The sequence below is a fragment of the Rhinatrema bivittatum genome, chromosome 6, assembly GCF_901001135.1.
Source record: "Rhinatrema bivittatum chromosome 6, aRhiBiv1.1, whole genome shotgun sequence".
NCBI classification, from domain to species: Eukaryota; Metazoa; Chordata; class Amphibia; order Gymnophiona; family Rhinatrematidae; genus Rhinatrema; species Rhinatrema bivittatum.
This window is the reverse complement of record NC_042620.1, coordinates 57,782,210-57,799,411: the sequence shown is the minus strand read 5'-3', so window position 1 is coordinate 57,799,411 and position 17,202 is coordinate 57,782,210. Positions and strand designations below refer to the sequence as shown.

The following is a 17,202-nucleotide window of genomic DNA, read 5'->3' as shown; positions in this document are numbered from 1 at the left end:
AGGCATTATTCCATATCTTGTAGCCACATTCAAAGAAGTTTTCTCAGGGCCATGTTTTCATTGGAGGAGGAAAAGTACATACTTACGGCCGGATTTTCAAAGGGTTAAGCACGCCGGTCCTATTTTCAAAAGGCCCAGTGACACGCATAAAGCCCTGGGAAACTTGTAAGTTCCAGGGCTTTACTAAAGGGGTGGGAAGGGGGAGGGAGCGGGATCAGAAGCTCCATGCACAACGGCCATTTGCTGCTGTGCCAGGGATTGCGTGCTGGCAGTCGGCCAGTGCGCGCATCTTACTTCAGCCCCAGATGAAGAAGAAGGTAGGGGGGAAAGGGTAGGGGAAGTAGGGGAAGGGAAGGTGGGGTGGGGGAAGGCAGTGCAGCTCGGAGCGGACTCGGCACACGCAAGGTGCACAATCGTGCACCCCCTTACGGGCGCCGACCCCGGATTTTATGACATGCAATCAAAACATGGCCCTGAGAAAACTTCTTTGAATGTGGCTACAAGATATGGAATAATGCCTGAATGTTTAGTCACATAGAGAGAATAACATTCAAAGAACTCTACACGGTCCCACCGGGGAGGGGAGGGGCGGGGAAAGGGGTGGGCCGGGACAGTGCCATTCGATGCGGCTGGCATGCACAGATTACTTCTGCTCCAGAAGAGTAGTAAGTATTGAAATAAAGAATTTGGGGTAAGTTAGGTTAGGTTTAGGGGGGCAGGGAGGAAAGGGGGAGAGGGAGGCAGGTTAGGCAGAAGGCTAGGGATGTTCCCTCCCATTCTGCTCCATAATTGGAGTGGATTCGGAGGGAACTGGAGAAGGCCCGATTGCATCACCATGCCTATTTACTGAAAATTCCCCCCTTCATGCACACTACCCGTACATGCGCGCTTGTTATAAAATCAGTGCATCCATGTGCACGAGCTGGCCGCACGCTGCTTTTAAAATTGACCCCACTATTCATGTGTGGCAGTTCTTGCAGAAGTGCATTCTTTTCTCTTCATAGGGAGCCTAACTTTCAGAACTAATTGAGTTACTGCATATGTGCCTATAAGTAGATGAGCAGCAATGTATCCTAGTATTTTATAACCTGCGAACTTACTGCATGCTTATGCTCCAAACGTATGCGTGTACATTTCAGGGTATGCATACATATCCAGTGCAATGAAAGTGCTTTTCTATCTCTTTTAAAAACATACATTCAAATATTTTAGGTGAGCATACTTGAAATCACCAGTTTGCCAGTACCTCCGCCAGCTCGCCCAGTCCATATCCAGTTCACCAAGACTCTCTAGCATGTCATCCTGAACCTCCTTCAGTTCACCCAAAAATTCCACCTAAATTCCAAAAGTCCAATTTTAATTGCATTAGACAATTGGCAGGTGTAAAATTGCACAAATAAGCTGGATCATTTTTACACAAATATATCTTATAAAATAGCAAATTCTGTGTGTACCCCTTAAGCCTGCCCCAGAATACCCCTAGACCAGCCTCTTTTTTGTGCTGTTAAATGTGTGTGTAAAACCAAAAATATGTGCTTATTATTGATGTTTACAAAATACCATGTACGCAAATAAAGGCTACTTCGGCATATATATATAAGAATTGTCTCCATAACCCCTTTGATAATTTTCTCAATAGCATTAGTTCAAAGACCCAGTGCAGTCTCTGTAGTGCTATTGATATCAAACTTCTTCATGCTTTCTCAGCTTATGAAGTACTGTTAAGATAGAAATGGAATTAATGACTTAAAAAAGTCTCTCCTATTGTTAAGCACATATGTATGCAAATGAAACATTCATTATAAATACCCTTCTCATCTGCACACTTTTACTAGTAAATATTATATTACTTTAATTACTGATTCAGATTAATTGCTTTCCTAGTTTTCTATTGAATGCCCGGAGGCAGGCACAAAAGGTAAATTAAAAATTTGGGGGGGGGAGGAAAGGTTAGGAGAAGGAGTGAGAAGGTCAGGTTAGGGGGCCTGGGACGGAACGGGAGTAGGCAGATTGGCTCGGCGTGCCAAGGTGCATAATTGTGCACCCCCTTACGCACGCTGACCCTCTGCACATGTAGGCCACATGTACTTATTTTAAAATCTACCCTATAGAGTCTGCTTTCCGGCTCTTGCCAGTGCATCTGGATGACTTCCCTATACTAGGGTTTTGCTTCGAAGGCAACTACTACTTTGATAAATTCATGCCCATGGGGAGCTTGGTTTCATGTGCGCACTTTGAGACTTTCAGCATCTTACTACACTGGGAGTTGTCCCATCACACCGGCTTGACAGGAATCTTTTACTACTTGAATGACTTTCTGTTCATCAGACCTCATGGCTCAGAGGTGTGTAGCAATCTATTCAATGGCTTTCAAATCATGGCCAAAGATTTTGGCATTCCCTGGCAGTGAACAAGCTGGAACTGCCAGCTCAGGTGCTAACTGTCCTCGGCATCGAGCTCAACACCATTCAAATGTTGTCCAGGCTCCCAGCTGGCAAAATACAGAACCTGTTTGAATGGATCTGAGGCATTCATATGGCCCACAAAGTGACCTTGGCCATCATCCAATCCCTAATAGGGAGCCTGGCCTTTGCCTCCAGGATCATCCCAATGGGGAGGGCATTCCTATGCCAATTCATGAATGCTTCCTTGGCAGTAATGAAGAAGTACCACTCCTTGCGGGTTACCTGCACCTTGTGTGAGGATTTAGAAGTATGGGAGAAAATCCTGATCCAATTCAATGGCACAATAATGTGGTTATCCCCACCCGTATCCAGTTTTGACTTACAGCTATTCTCAGGCACCTCTGGAGGCATCGGTTTTGGCCTATAATTTCAGGGGAGCTGGTGCACTGAGACTTGGCCTTCCAATTTGGTAGACTTAGGGATCACGGCTAATATCACCTTCCAGTAACTCTTCCCGATAGTAGTAGCACTCCTCCTTTGGCAAGGGTGGCTAGCAAATAGAAAGGTGATATTTTTTTTGACAACCAAGAAGTCGTACACATAATCAATAGGCAGTCCACTAGACTTATTCCCATTGTGGATGGTTGCTGATGCTTTTAAAGTGCTTACAGTTAAACATGTTGGTGATGGTGAGACACATCCACGGCCTTTTCAATGAAATTGCTGACTGTCTTTCTCATTCTAAGTTGTTATACCCAGGAGGGTCGTGAACCCTTGGACTGACAGGAGATTGGTATGACCTTTAGGAGATGGCTCCTGAGATTCCCCCGTCAGGTGGCGAAGCGGAAGAGAAGTTGGGACTGGCTGGATCTTCGCTGGTGGAGACTCAGATGGGCCCCCGAGAGGGCGAAGAGGCATGGAGGCGGAGTAAGGACCAACTGGATCTTCGCCACTGGAAGTCCACGGCCACCTCGGGAGGAGCCCGTAGGGACCCGGACCGTTGGGACTTAGGTGGACTTTTGAGAGTTCAAAGAGGCGTGAGGTCAGTGCAAGGGCCAACTGGATCTTCACAACTGGAAGCCCGCGGCCCCCCCCGGGAGGAGCCCATAGGGACCCGGGCCACTGGGACTTAGGTGAGCCCTTGAAGACGGATGGTCCAGAAGAAGTCCAAGGTTGAGTGCCAGAGGGTTGTCGCTTCCCAGTCCGAAGTCACACACCGAGGAATTGTCTGAAAAGAAGCAGGAGCCAGGAGTCAGGACTCAGACACATTCCTACTCCCATAGCAACCTAAAACGTAACTAGGAACTGATCAAAATTGAGATGAAGGCAGCAGTCCAGCAGCAAGAGGGGGGCTTCCCAGTCTTTTGCATCGAGTGTTACATGTATGATATTTTACCCACCAGTGAGAAGTTGTACATGTGCATGCAATGCAAAGAGCTCCTGGCTCTCAGAGAACGGGTCCGATCTCTGGAGGCTAGAGTGGCAGACCTGGAGGAGCTGAGGCAGACAGAGAGGTATATAGATGAGACCTTCAGGGACAAAGTAGTCAAGTCCCAACTTCAGACTGGCAGCCCTTGTGCTGCCTTGGAGGAAGAAGGTCTCATGATGGGAGAGCACCAACCAGGTGCAGCAGGAAAGGATCCTGTAGCAAGGACCTGTTCTCCAGGTGGTGCATTGTCCTTTCGCACTGAGGATATCTCCCCAAGGCCAACTGCCCAGGAGGGAAGGATTAGGTCGGCTGTCATAGTTGGTGATTCGATTATTAGGAATGTAGATAGCTGGGTGGCTGGTGGGCTTGAGGATCGCCTGGTAACATGCTTACCTGGTGCAAAGGTGGGTGACCTCACGCGTCACCTAGATAGGATTTTAGACAGTGCTGGGGAGGAGCCGGCTGTCGTGGTACATGTGGGTACCAACGACATAGGAAAATGTGGGAGGGAGGTTCTGGAAGCCAAATTTAGGCTCTTAGGTACAAAGCTTAAATCCAGAACCTCCAGGGTAGCATTATCTGAAATGCTCCCTGTTCCACGCGCAGGTCACCAGAGGCAGGCAGAGCTCCAGAGTCTCAATGCGTGGATGAGACGAGGGTGCAAGGAAGAGGGATTCAGTTTTGTTAGGAACTGGGGAACCTTTTGGGGAAGGGGGAGTCTCTTCCGAAGGGATGGGCTCCACCTTAACCAGGGTGGAACCAGACTGCTGGCACTAACCTTTAAAAAGGAGATAGAGCAGCTTTTAAACTAGAACAAAGGGGAAAGCCGACAGTCGCTCAGCAGCACATGGTTCGGAGAGAGGTATCTTTAAAGGATACTAATGATGCATTAGAATTAGGGCATCCTGACAGTGAGGTTCCAATAATTAGAAAAGTAGTCCAAGTGCCTGTAACTAAAAACTCACCTGAGCTAAAAAATTCTAACTTATCCTTATCAATTAAAAAGCAGAATGAAAATACAAACAAAAAACAAACTTTGAAATGTTTGTATGCTAATGCCAGAAGTCTAAGAAGTAAGATGGGTGAATTAGAATGTATAGCAGTGAATGATGACATAGACTTAATTGGCATCTCAGAGACATGGTGGAAGGAGGATAACCAATGGGACAGTGCTATACCAGGGTACAAATTATATTGCAATGACAGAGAGGAGCACTCGGGAGGAGGTATGGTGCTTTATGTCTGGGATGGCATAGAGTCCAACAGGATAAATATCCTGCATGAGACTAAATACAAAATTGAATCTTTATGGGTAGAAATCCCTTGTGTGTCAGGGAAGACTATAGTGATAGGGGTATACTACCGTCCACCTGGTCAAGATGGTGAGACAGACAGTGAAATGCTAAGAGAAATTAGGGAAGCTAACCAAATTGGTAGTGCAAATAATGGAGAAGGGTTGCAGCCCTTTGTGGGCAAGAGCCCATGAGACTGAAGCACTGAGTATTCTGATACTGATTCCTGGGATTTTAAGAGTTTAAGAGCATAATTAACACTGTATTGTACAATTTCCCTCAAATAATAAAAAAAAATGTTTTAGTATTGAAAATTGAGGGGTATAGCCATTGATTTTTAATAGTTATATGTCCCTGAAATTACAAAGGAATATAATTGCTGAGCAAATGCATTCAGCCTTTGTTTTAGTTTTGTTTTTCATTAAATCATTTACAAAGATCCTTGCAGAAATCATTGCAGAGAATATGGGGTAGATTTTCAGACGAGCGCGAACAGCCTACTTTTGTTTGCGCTCCAGGCGCAAACAAAAGTACGCTGGATTTTAGTAGATACGCGCGTAGTCGCGCGTATCGGCTAAAATCCTGGATCGGCGCGCGCAAGGCTATCGATTTTGTATAGCCTGCGCGCGCCCAGCCGCGCTGCCTCCCCCCGTTCCCTCCAAGGCCGCTCCGAAATCGGAGCGGCCTCGGAGGGAACTTTCCTTTGCCCTCCCCTCACCTTACCCTCCCTTCCCCTACCTAACCCACCCACCCGGTCCTGTCTACACCCCCCCCTTACCGTTGTCGGGGGATTTACGCCTCCCGGAGGGAGACGTAAATCCCCGCGCGCCAGCGGGCCTGCTGCGCGCCGGGCCGCGACCTGGGGGCGGGTACGGAGGGCGCGGCCACGCCCCCGGGCCGTAGCCACGCCCCGTACCCGCCCCCAAAACGCGGCCGACACGCCCCCGAAACGCCGCGTCGACCGGGCCCGCCCCCGACACGCCCCCGACACGCCCCCCTCCGAAAACCCCGGGACGTACGCGAGTCCCGGGGTCTGCGCGCGCCGGTAGGCCTATGTAAAATAGGCTTACCGGCGCGCAGGGCCCTGCTCGCCTAAATCCGCCCGGTTTTGGGCGGATTTAGGCGAGCAGGGCGCTGAAAATCCGCCCCAATGTGTGAGTGCATGGTGGATTCAAAAATGATTTTGCTAGTACATAATGTTCTATTTGTGCGGTCAGGAAGTACAAAATGCCTTGAATTCATCATTTTTAGCCATGTCTTAGGTTCAGATGGAAAAAAGTATAAACATGTTTTGGGTTTTTTTTTATTTTAAGGCTGTGTTGTTTGGTTGTCTACCTTTCAGATCTCTGAGTTTCAGAGAAATAAGCCAAATATGAACAGTGATTTTCCAGTATATACAATTTAGTAGGAATCTGTGTGCTATTAAATACATAGGAGCCAAACCATCCCAGGCAGGGTCGGTAACTTTCAAACCGTCACACGGATGCATATATGTGTGCACATGCCGGCATGTGCTGAGATACACAGTCATTTTATAACACGCGTGTGCATCTGTGCACATATAAAATATCCTGGCTGCATGCCCATGCTCACCAAATTTTAAGTAGACTCGCATAGGCATGTAAATCCCACTTCTTCCACATAATTTATTTATTTATTTATTTATTTTTAATTTTTATATACCGGAATTCCTGTATACAATACAAATCAGTCCGGTTTACATGGAACGAAAAGATTGCCCTGGTCTGGGAGGTCAGACCGGGGTTTTTTTACAAAGAACATTGAACAATAACATATAATACATTCATAACATGAACATTTTTTTTACAAAGAACATTGAACAATGACAATAAATCCTTAAATATTTTCATAAATTAACTTAAAATTAGGCCAATTAGCATGTTGAACTTAAATTAAACGTAAGATTAAATTGAAATTTAATTTTGCATGGAATTGAATATTATTAACTGTAATACAGAGTATTCCCAAGTTCAATCAGGATAAGGCGCTTAGTTACATTCTGGAGATTGGAACGCTTGCCTGAAGAGCCAGGTTTTTAACTTTTTTTTGAACTCTGGTAGACTGGGTTCGAGGCGTAGGTCTGGGGGGAGAGCGTTCCAATGGTTTGGTCCTGCAGTTGAGAGTGCTCTTTTTCTTAGTAATGATGTTGCTGGCATCAGGGGAGTCATAAGTCAGGGATTTTAAAAGGGGAGTCATAAGTCAGGGATTTTAAAAGGGGCACGTGCCCTCGCCATTGCCACTTTACCAGTACATCTGCCAATTTCCCCAGTTAACAGCTGGTTTGATAGACTACATTCCCCTCAGTTCCCCAGACCCTTTAAACCCCTCAGAAGTAGCTCAATCCTTTTATTTTATTACTTTCACGTCCTCCATAGCAGAAGTAAAGTTATGCATCAGGGAACCTTGGCGCGTGCTGCACATGTAAGTATTTACATACATATCTCTTCAGGGGAGCTCAAGGCAATGTGACGCCTGATGCGGGGACCACATGCCGCCGCTCCCCCACCCCCTGCACCCCCCCAAATTTAAATAAAATAACTCCCTCACTGTCCTAACCCCACCAAGACTCACAAAGACCCTGGTGGTCCAATGGGAGGCCTGGGAGTGATCTACCATTCCCAGGCTGTTGGCTGCCACTAACCAAAATGGTGCGGTGCCTTTAACCCCTACCATGTGACAGGGGCTGGCCAATGACCTTGGTATCCCCTTTTACATGGTAGGGGCTAAAGGCCACTGGCGCCAATTTGGTTAGTGGCAGCTGATGGTTCGAGAGTGGAAGATCACTCCCGGGCCCCCCACTGGACCACTAGGGGTTTTTGTGTGTTTTGGAGGGGTCAGGATGGTGGCACAATGGGGGAAAGGCAGGGTGAGACAGGGACTGGCAGAATTTTGAAGGGGTACTTTTTGCTGCTTCAAAATTATGTCGCCTAAAGCGGCTGCCTCACCCTGCTTCATTATAGAACTGCCCCTGCACCTCTTGGCCAGCACCCAAAATGCCAATGCCCTTCCAGACTACACTCACTCCCTGCCCCTTTCTGGTAATTTTTCAGATGTGCAAGCAGCAGGTTTTGTGTACGTATCTGGGCGCTTTTTAAACTAGAGTTGCGCACATAAGCCCAACTTGTGTGCATATCCCCTGATTGATGCATGCTCCATATTTTTTAATTTTACATTTTAGTGGGGGAGGCCACAACTCGGGAGGTGCCCTACCTCCAAAGCAAGGAAGGAGGCAGAGGCTGGGTTTGGGATAGGTGGGCTGGCGAGCACAATATAAGGGTGGTGAGTGGGGGAGGGTGTGGGTAATTATTAGTAGGTGAGAGGAGGCAGTCGCATCTGAGACAGTTATGAATGTGTTAGCATCTAGTGTAGTAGCCACATCTCTGTCAAACCCATGCTACAGCACTGCGCTTCAGAGACTAGTATTGGTATTTTTACCATCTTATAACCATTCCTCTTTTCCACACTGTGATTCCATTATCATAAGTAAAGCCATTTTTATTCTCTACTCAGTGTGGTGTGGCAGTCAAAAAGGCAAACAGGATGTTAAGAATTATTAAGAAGGGAATGGAAATAAAACAGAGGATATCATAATGCCTCTGTATTGAACAATGTTTAGACAATACCTTGAATACTGTATGCAATTCTGATTGCTGTTTCTCAAAAAAATATATAGTTGAACTGGAGAAAGTACAGGGAAGGGCGACCAAAATGATAAAGAACTCCCCTATGAGAAAAGGCTAAAGAGGTTAGGGCTGTTCAACTTGTAGTAGAGCCAGCTGAGGGGGAATATGATACAAGTCTACAAAATCATGAACGCACTTGAATGTGTAAATATGAAGCGGTTATTTACTCTTTCAGATAATACAAGGACTAGGGGGCATTCCAAGATGTTAGCAAGTAGCACATTTAAAACAAATTGGAGAAAATTCTTTTTCACTCAATGCACAAAATAAGCTCTGGAATTTGTTGCCAGAGGAATTGTTTCAGGCCATTAGTTTAGCTGGGTTTAAAAAAGGTTTGCATAAATTCCTGGAGAAGTCCATAATCTGCTGTTAATTAGTAGAGAATAGCCATTGCTTGTTACTGGCATTGGTAGCATGGGATTTATTTAATTTTTGGAGATTTGCCACATACTTGTGACTTGGATTGGCCACTATTGGAGACAGAATACTGGGCTTGATTGACTCTTGGTCCGACCTAATATGACATATCTTATGTTCTTATATAAAGTCAATGCTGTATTTGCAAATTAATGAGAATATTTATTTCTATTACCTAAAGCTCTCGTGTTAGGTTAGGCATTAATTAAATTATACAACCTACAAAGATGACTGCCTGCCTTTATTTTGAGACATACACAAAGACATACACACATGTATTCCAGATTGTCACTATCCCCTATTACACATGCTGTACTAATTTAGCTTTTCATTTTACAAGTATTAAGTGATTCTAGTTTTACCTGTCCGATAGGTTTCCTCAAGTGAAGTTTAGTGATATGCTATCCAAAGAGTAAGTGGCTCTAAAATGTGAGACTGGATCCATTTCAGGTCAATTATTTTCTATTTTAGATACTGACATTAAGGTTTACAGTGACATTGGATTTATGTTGATCATGCATATTAACTAACAAAACAATAGTCCATAGGCAGAGCATATTATATTTATGACAATGCCTTTTCTTGATACTGCTTCATCTTGACTGCCAATATTTCTGGTGATAGATGCCCCCTTACCCTGATTGCAGACATCTCTCATTGCACATATTGACTTTAATCTGCAGTACATAACCTGATGACTTTTATGCTCATAGATGCTTTATATTTTTTAATGAAGTGTTCTTTTTTCATCAGCATCCTCCTCTGAGTAAGATGGAATTTTCTTTATCATTTGAATGGACTGTGTGTTAATTTGCATTGTGAGGAAATTGTTATTACAAATGTTAATCCATCATTATAAATTAAAATTATATTCAAAATCACATATGGAATTTCCCATCCATTTTCTTCTAAGTCAGATACATAAGCACACTGGTCCCTTCAATAATGTGATACGTAAAGTATTTTCCAGCTCTGTGGATTGGCGGGGCTATAAGTTTTATAAATAATAAATAAATGCAATGTATAGGTTGGGGTATTTACTTTAAGTCATTGGAGGCTGCAAACTAATCTAGTTATTTAGAATTGATATCAATGAGATCTATTTGAATATATTTGATCTAATAAATAGATTGATTTACATAGTTTAGTTATTGTAAAAAACAGACCAGGTTGAAGTCCATAGTGAGCATGGGGGTAAATGGGGGTAACTTGCTTGGTAGGGGTAACTTCCTTGATGCGGCAGTTACTACCATTAACCAAAATCCTGATACTACACTTCTGATGCAACTACAACACTGCACATTACTTTCTGATTCAGCTGCAGGGGGGAGGGAAATTGGTCTCAAACAGTAACCAACAATAGCCCTGACCTTGGCAGTCCAAGAAACTGATAAGTCTGGGAAACTGATAACTGTGAGAGCTTGCTGGGCAGACTGGATGGGCCATAGGGTCCTTTTCTGCCATCGCTTTCTATATTTCTATGTCTCTAATATCTCTGGCATAGGAACATACTAAACTATCTTTTAACAGAAGGCTATTATCAACCAGCCTGTAAAATTAATTACATTATATCTTAGATACAGCGACTTATAATTGATTAGGATTACTTGGAATATCTATTCAACTTTTATGTAAACATAATCAAATATTACAAACTATGTAACAAGCTTTATGCTAAACTGAAGCTTAGTATGACTGGGTAGAGACTTATAAAAAGGAAATTAGCAACAAATTTAAAGGAGATATCATTCTGCTTTTAGCTCAGATATAGATGTTATTTCTTAATTCAGATGCAGAGTTTGAGGTCAAAATTCAGACATGGCTGGCTAAGTAAGGTTTTCACCTGCCGTGGTTGCAGCCATGGCACACACTATCGCTCCCATAGCTCCCCTGCAAAAATTTAGCCAGCTATAAAAAGAGGTGCTTCGGCGGCATTCTGGGGTGCGGCAAAGTTATCCAGCTAAGGGCTGGATTCATCATTCTTCTTCGCAGAATGAAGAATCCCGTGAAAAGGGGGGCGGGGGAGCAAAGGGGGCAGACCTGCAAAATGTAGCAGCCGTTAGCATGGTGGCGGTGCGATTTCACCAGCTGCAGTGCGGCCAGCTGCAGCCTTTCTTGCGAATAGCACCACCGTAAAAGGTGGTGCTATTCACCGCGCTACTGCCGGCGAGAATGTTCCTAACATTATCGTCAGCAGCAGTGCCGCAGCTGACTCTTCCTCCTCCCCGCCGTGACTCCTCCCCTCCAGCTAATTAACATCCTATCGCATGTGAAAAGGCCTTTAGTAAATAGTCCCCTAATAGGGTCATTCACTAAAGCTTTATCACGTGTATTAGGGACTTTTCGCATGTGATATAATTCTAATTAGGGGGAGGAGAGGAGTCGGGGTGGGGAAGGGAAGAATTGGGGCGGGGGAGGGAGGAGTCGGTGGTGTCTTCGCTGCCGTCGAAAAAGTTACCAATGTTATCATCAGCAGTAGCGCGCCAAATAGCACCACCTTTCACGGTGGCGTTATTCGGTACAAAAGCTGGCAGTGAAGAGACCGCAGTGGTGCGAAGGCTGCGGGCTTTCACAGGCCCACCCCCTCATTCACCCCCCCGTCCCCCATTTTTGCTGGATTCATCAGGTCTAAGTTAGGGCCAGATTCATTAAAACTTTTCTCCCATTTTGTATCTATGGGAAAAAATGCTAGGGACAGATTTTAAAAGATTATGCGCGTTGAGCCTATTTTGCATAGGCACGATGACGCGCACAAGCCCCGGGATGCGTGTAAGTCCTGGGGCTTTGTAAAAGTGGGTGGACCGAGGTCTCCAGCACAGCGGCCGTGCCAGGGGATCACGAGCCGGCACTCGGCCGGCACGCACAACCTACGCCTGCCTGGAGGCAGGCACAACTTATGGAGCAAAGGTTAGGGGGGGTTAGGTAGGGCTGGAGGGAGGCGGGTTAGGGAGGGGAAGGTGGGGGGGCAGAAGGAAAGTTCCCTCCGTGACTGCTCCGATTTCGGAGCTGCCTCGGAGTGAACAGGAAAAGCCATTGGGGCTCCCCTAGGGCTTGGCGTGCACCCCCTTGCATGCACCAACCCTGGATTTTATAAAATGCGCGCATGTTATAAAATCTGGCGTAGATTTGTGCACGCCGGGTTGTGCGCACAAATCTACGCCCGCATGTAGGTATTAAAATCCAGCCAGGTATTAAAGTCAGTCAGATACTTAGCCAGATAACACTAGGACTGCTTCAGAACAGTTGTAAAATAATCCAGCTGCATGTGGTTAGATAACTTGCTACTTAGGCTGTATTCAAAAACAATAGAGCTGTTTAAGTCGCCACAGCCAAAAAAAAGAAAAAAAAAACAAAACAGAATTGGCTGGCTATCCAGTCGCCTACCACCCATCCAAGGGAAGCCTTGCTTGAACTCTCTTCCTTCCAAGCATTCACAAAGAAAATTTTAAAAAGAAAGTCCTGCCAGATGTCCTGAACCCTTTCCTCCCACTCACCACTCTCCAGGTTGTTAAAAATTCCATACCTCCAACCGCTCCACCTGCCCATCACTCGCTCGCCTCTCCAGTAAGCCTAGCCTACCCCTTCTGCCCCAGCCAGATCTGTCTATACCCCAATTGTGACCAGGAGTTTGGAATTATCATTCAACTGCTGGTGCAAACCGTGTTGCTCTGACAGCAAAGCTGGTAGCTTATATGACTAGCATTGCTCAAAGCAATGCAGATGCATTAGCAACAGATGCTAGTTCCAAGTTACTGGTCACATTTAAAGGTTTAGAACAATCTGGCTGGGGTAGGAGGAGTAATCTAGGCTTCATGAGGTGGCAAGGGGAGTGGGGGGCATGTGGAGGGACCAAAATAAGTAATAACCTCAGAGATATGGTAGGTGGGAGGAAGTATTGTGAATTGGCTAGCAGATAACTATTTACAACTTTTTTTAGGGGACTTAGAGCGAATTCTCACTTGCATTTGGGGTGGCGATTAGGGAAACAGGCCCTCTCTGTTTTTCTTTATTATTTCTTTTTTTAAAACAATGTTTTTTGGCTGCAGCCAAAAATAGCCAGATAAGTAGCAAGTTATCTGGATGCACATGACCAGATAGCTCTAAAACTGCCTATATTCAAACATAGTCAATTAGATTTAAAATTTATCTGGCTAAAGTTAGCCAATAACTTAGTCAATATTCGGCAGAGCATTTATCTCACCAAATATCCTGGATAACTTAACCAGTTAAATTTACCAGAAAAGGTTAGCCATTTTAGGACTTATGAATATAAACCTTGTTATATTAACTTCATGCTCTGCACATGCTTGGTAGTGCATTAAACTTATAACATTTTTGGATGAAAGAAGGGTGCTATAGGTGCAGGAGAAAATGTTATAATGATACTCTCATGTGATAAATGTATATCTTGAAAGTCTTTCCTGGTTTAATGCATAAATCAAAAGGGAATCTGTGAATTTAAGTCACATATTTTACTCCTTGCTCCACCATTTCATTTGTGTTCATGTGTGACTGGGGTTTGTTACTTTAACTTCTTGTTCTTGCTATCATCCAGCTATAATTGGATAATAAGAAGAGCAAAGGGATAAAAATATAGAGAAATCATATATATAATTGTCAAAAATAGTAATATTTTGAATGCTGTGAAAACTATAGTACACATAGGCACCAAACCTGGGAGTCAGGCCAAGCCAGAGCATCTGCATGCATGCCTTTGAATCCTCTCTGGGTAAAAGGAATTATATAAATTCAAATTAAGATTTTTATTAGCATTGTATAAACCCATGTTTGCTTTTGAAAAGCCAATTGACTTTTTCATTTCTTTTATCAAAGTAATACCATTTTAAGGCAGCAGTTCACTTTCCTATATTTAATTAATCATTAACCAGAACATGGAATGTCACAAATGTTTCTTTTATTTGGCTGTTCTCATGAAAACTGTGTGTGTTGCATCATGTTTTCATAATGTGACTGTTTCATAACCGCTGGCTAGGCTGGCACATCTGGCTGTATACTAGCACACTTCAAAAGATGCTATCCTTTGTGAAAAAAATAAGAAGTAAAATGGAAACATTAAAAAAAATGCAAATTATGAATGAGAACATTTATTTTTTACTCTTTCTGATATGGTATGGTATAGTGAGCATATGGAGGGCTTTCTGTAGAAGAGCTTATCTGTATTGTATGGTTAGTTATTTCTTGTGTTTAGTTCTGAGGGAATTATCATCTGTGTCTTTAGCAGCTTAGGTTGTCAACAGCTGGCATCTATTAATTTAGCATCTTAATTGGATCCTTTTAGATGTTCAGCCAATTGGTCAGGCACGCAGTGTGAGAGGCCGGCTCCCAAGAGCAGCAAGTCTGACAATACCAGCACAAGTAAGTGTTTGAAATGATCATTTGCAATTGCTGAGAACATATTGTTGAACCTAAACTATGAACTAGTGATATTTTAATGGGATCACGTTCTCTGAATTAAAGACAAAGTCTCACACTTTTTTCTTAAATTATATTTCTCACTCTGAACTCCGTAAAGCAGTTTTGAAATCCTTTTAAAGTATATAAAATCATAATTCAAATTTCCCCACCATGGTCCATCCTCTTCAAAGGAGAGCAGGCAGAGATAACTTACCACTTCAGGACCTATGTTCTAAACATGCACCAAGAAACAGTTGAGCTAATGTTAGTGCAGATATTTTAGTATATGTGCTAAAAATGAAAAATAAAGGATATGCTGAGCCTGTACATAATCAGATAACTGCATTAAAGTGAGCACAGGCCTTTGAATGCACACCTGCTCAGTAAATCAATATATCTTTGTCTTTTCTAACCAGACAAAAATAAAAGAGAAAGGAGCTTAGGGAACCCTCCCCACCCAGTCTGATCCCTGATCAAAATTCCCTCCCTTCTAATCCTCTTCCCAGAACTCATCTACATTCACATTGACCTCTCCCAAGCCTCTAAGCCTTCTTTCCTTGCTGACAAGAGGATCCCCTCTTATCTCTGCTGATTCCAAATCAGATATTGCCAATTGACATCGCTGTGCATTATGACCAATGTGAGGGTTATGGGGTAAATATTTAAAGCCATCTAGCCTCCTAATTTCAGGGTTAGTCAGCTAAATGTGCTCCTTTGAAAAGCAACCAAATTTAGCCACCTTGTTTTTCAAGGGGGATAAAGTTAACTGCTTAAAATCTGAGCAGTCCTGAGTTGAGCATTAGGTTGGGGGATGAAAGTTAAGCAAGTGGCACTGATTTTCAGTATTAGCTGCTTAACTTTCTTGGTCTAAACTAGGTGCTATAATCGAAGACATAAATCAAGCCGTGCACACAGATCCAGCCCCTACATGCCAAGAAATGGTGCCTTGCAGCTGCTGCTGAGGCCCCTCCCACCCCAAAGCCATGAGCTGTAAAAAGCCCAAAACTCTACTAGCCAGACATCTCTGCCTGTACTCCCTGGAGCGCCAAATGTCTAACAATGCCCACAGTCCTACCTCTCATCCTCAGTGCAGAGGAAAGCTTTCCACACCCCCGACTCCCTCTTATATATACAAAACCCCTTCTCCTACCAGTCTCTCCCTAGATTGAATCTTCTTACCCCCCCCCCCCCCCAACAGCCCACATTGTACTGTCAACAGCTCCTGATACTTTGGTATTTCCCTCGTACCCATTCCTTACACTTTGTAGATCTTTCCGGAAGGACTGATGGAAGGCGTGACAGTATTCATAATGGTGCAGGGTGACCCAATGCTATGCTATGCTTTGCATGTGTGTACAGAGGAGCCTGTTGATTGTGGCTGATTGGGAATTCAGTGGTGAGAAGGATGACTTGATGAGGGATCAAGGAATGAGAAGGATTCTCATGACAGAAAACCGATGGTAGGAGAGCGATTTGATTTTAAATCAGGCCAAATAGGAAGAAACCTGAGGGAGGGGAAGTTCAGGGCACTGCCTCCCCCTTCTTCTAGTTACAGGATAGGGCACCAATTTTAGCATTAACTACAACTTCGAAGGAGGCAGTAAATTTACCTAAGCTATGTGTCCATAATTAAATTTACAGCAGATTGGTAATTATTATAGCAATGAGCTCTTTGCTTAGAAATTTACTTAATTAGCATGCAGGATCACACTAAATTTAATGCACCAATGTTATTTTTAGGAAACCTCATTTACTGGGGGTATAATACAGAGTAGCCCACTCAGTATAAAGGTATTAGAGTAGATGTTAAGCTTCAAAGAATAGGTTTTGGACTGTGTTTGAGTACATTTTCAATGGACCTATGCATGGAAAAATAGGCTATCTGAGCAGATTACAGGCAAATATTCACAATAAAACGAATAGAAACCCATATGTGTAAAAGTACCATGTAATCATGTTCATGCTATTTCTATAAACCTTGAAAATACATGCATATTTTGGGTTTCATGTGCACATTTAGTAGCAGATAAAAGAGGCATTCTGGGGCAGGATCAAGAAGTATGTACAGAAATTGCTATTATCTAAAAGATTTATATATATATAAATGATCTAACTCAATCATACAATTTTATACCTGCTAATTGACTAAGGCAAGTGAAATCAGATTTGTCTGTTGACTGCAGTTTTTGGGTGGGAAGTCTTGGTGAACTGGAGACAGACTAGGTAGGCTGGGGGAGGTATTGGAAAACTGGAGATTCCAAGTATGTATTTTCAAAATGGTAACTGCACATACTTTAAAATATATGTGCCTCCATATATAAATCAGGGTTTTTATGCATATGTTATTTTTTGTATCACAAAAAAATATGCTCATCTATTTAGAAAATTGGTAGAGAAAGTAAGTGCTTTCATTATATTGCACATTTAAGACTAATTGGAGAAAATTCTTTTTCACTCAAAGCACAATAATGCTCTGGAATTTGTTGCCAGAGGATGTGGTTAGTGCAGTTAGTGTAGCTGGGTTAAAAAAAGGTTTGGAT

The 17,202-nt window shown here is 43.5% G+C and overlaps 1 protein-coding gene across 1 annotated transcript in view; it reads left to right on the top strand.

Moving 5' to 3' along the window:
• LRP1B (LDL receptor related protein 1B) overlaps positions 1-17,202 on the top strand; it is a 3,516,099-nt gene that overhangs the window by 3,478,782 nt on the left and 20,115 nt on the right. The window contains 1 exon segment of the mRNA XM_029607894.1: positions 14,547-14,623. Within this exon segment, the coding sequence (XP_029463754.1) occupies positions 14,547-14,623 (77 nt within the window).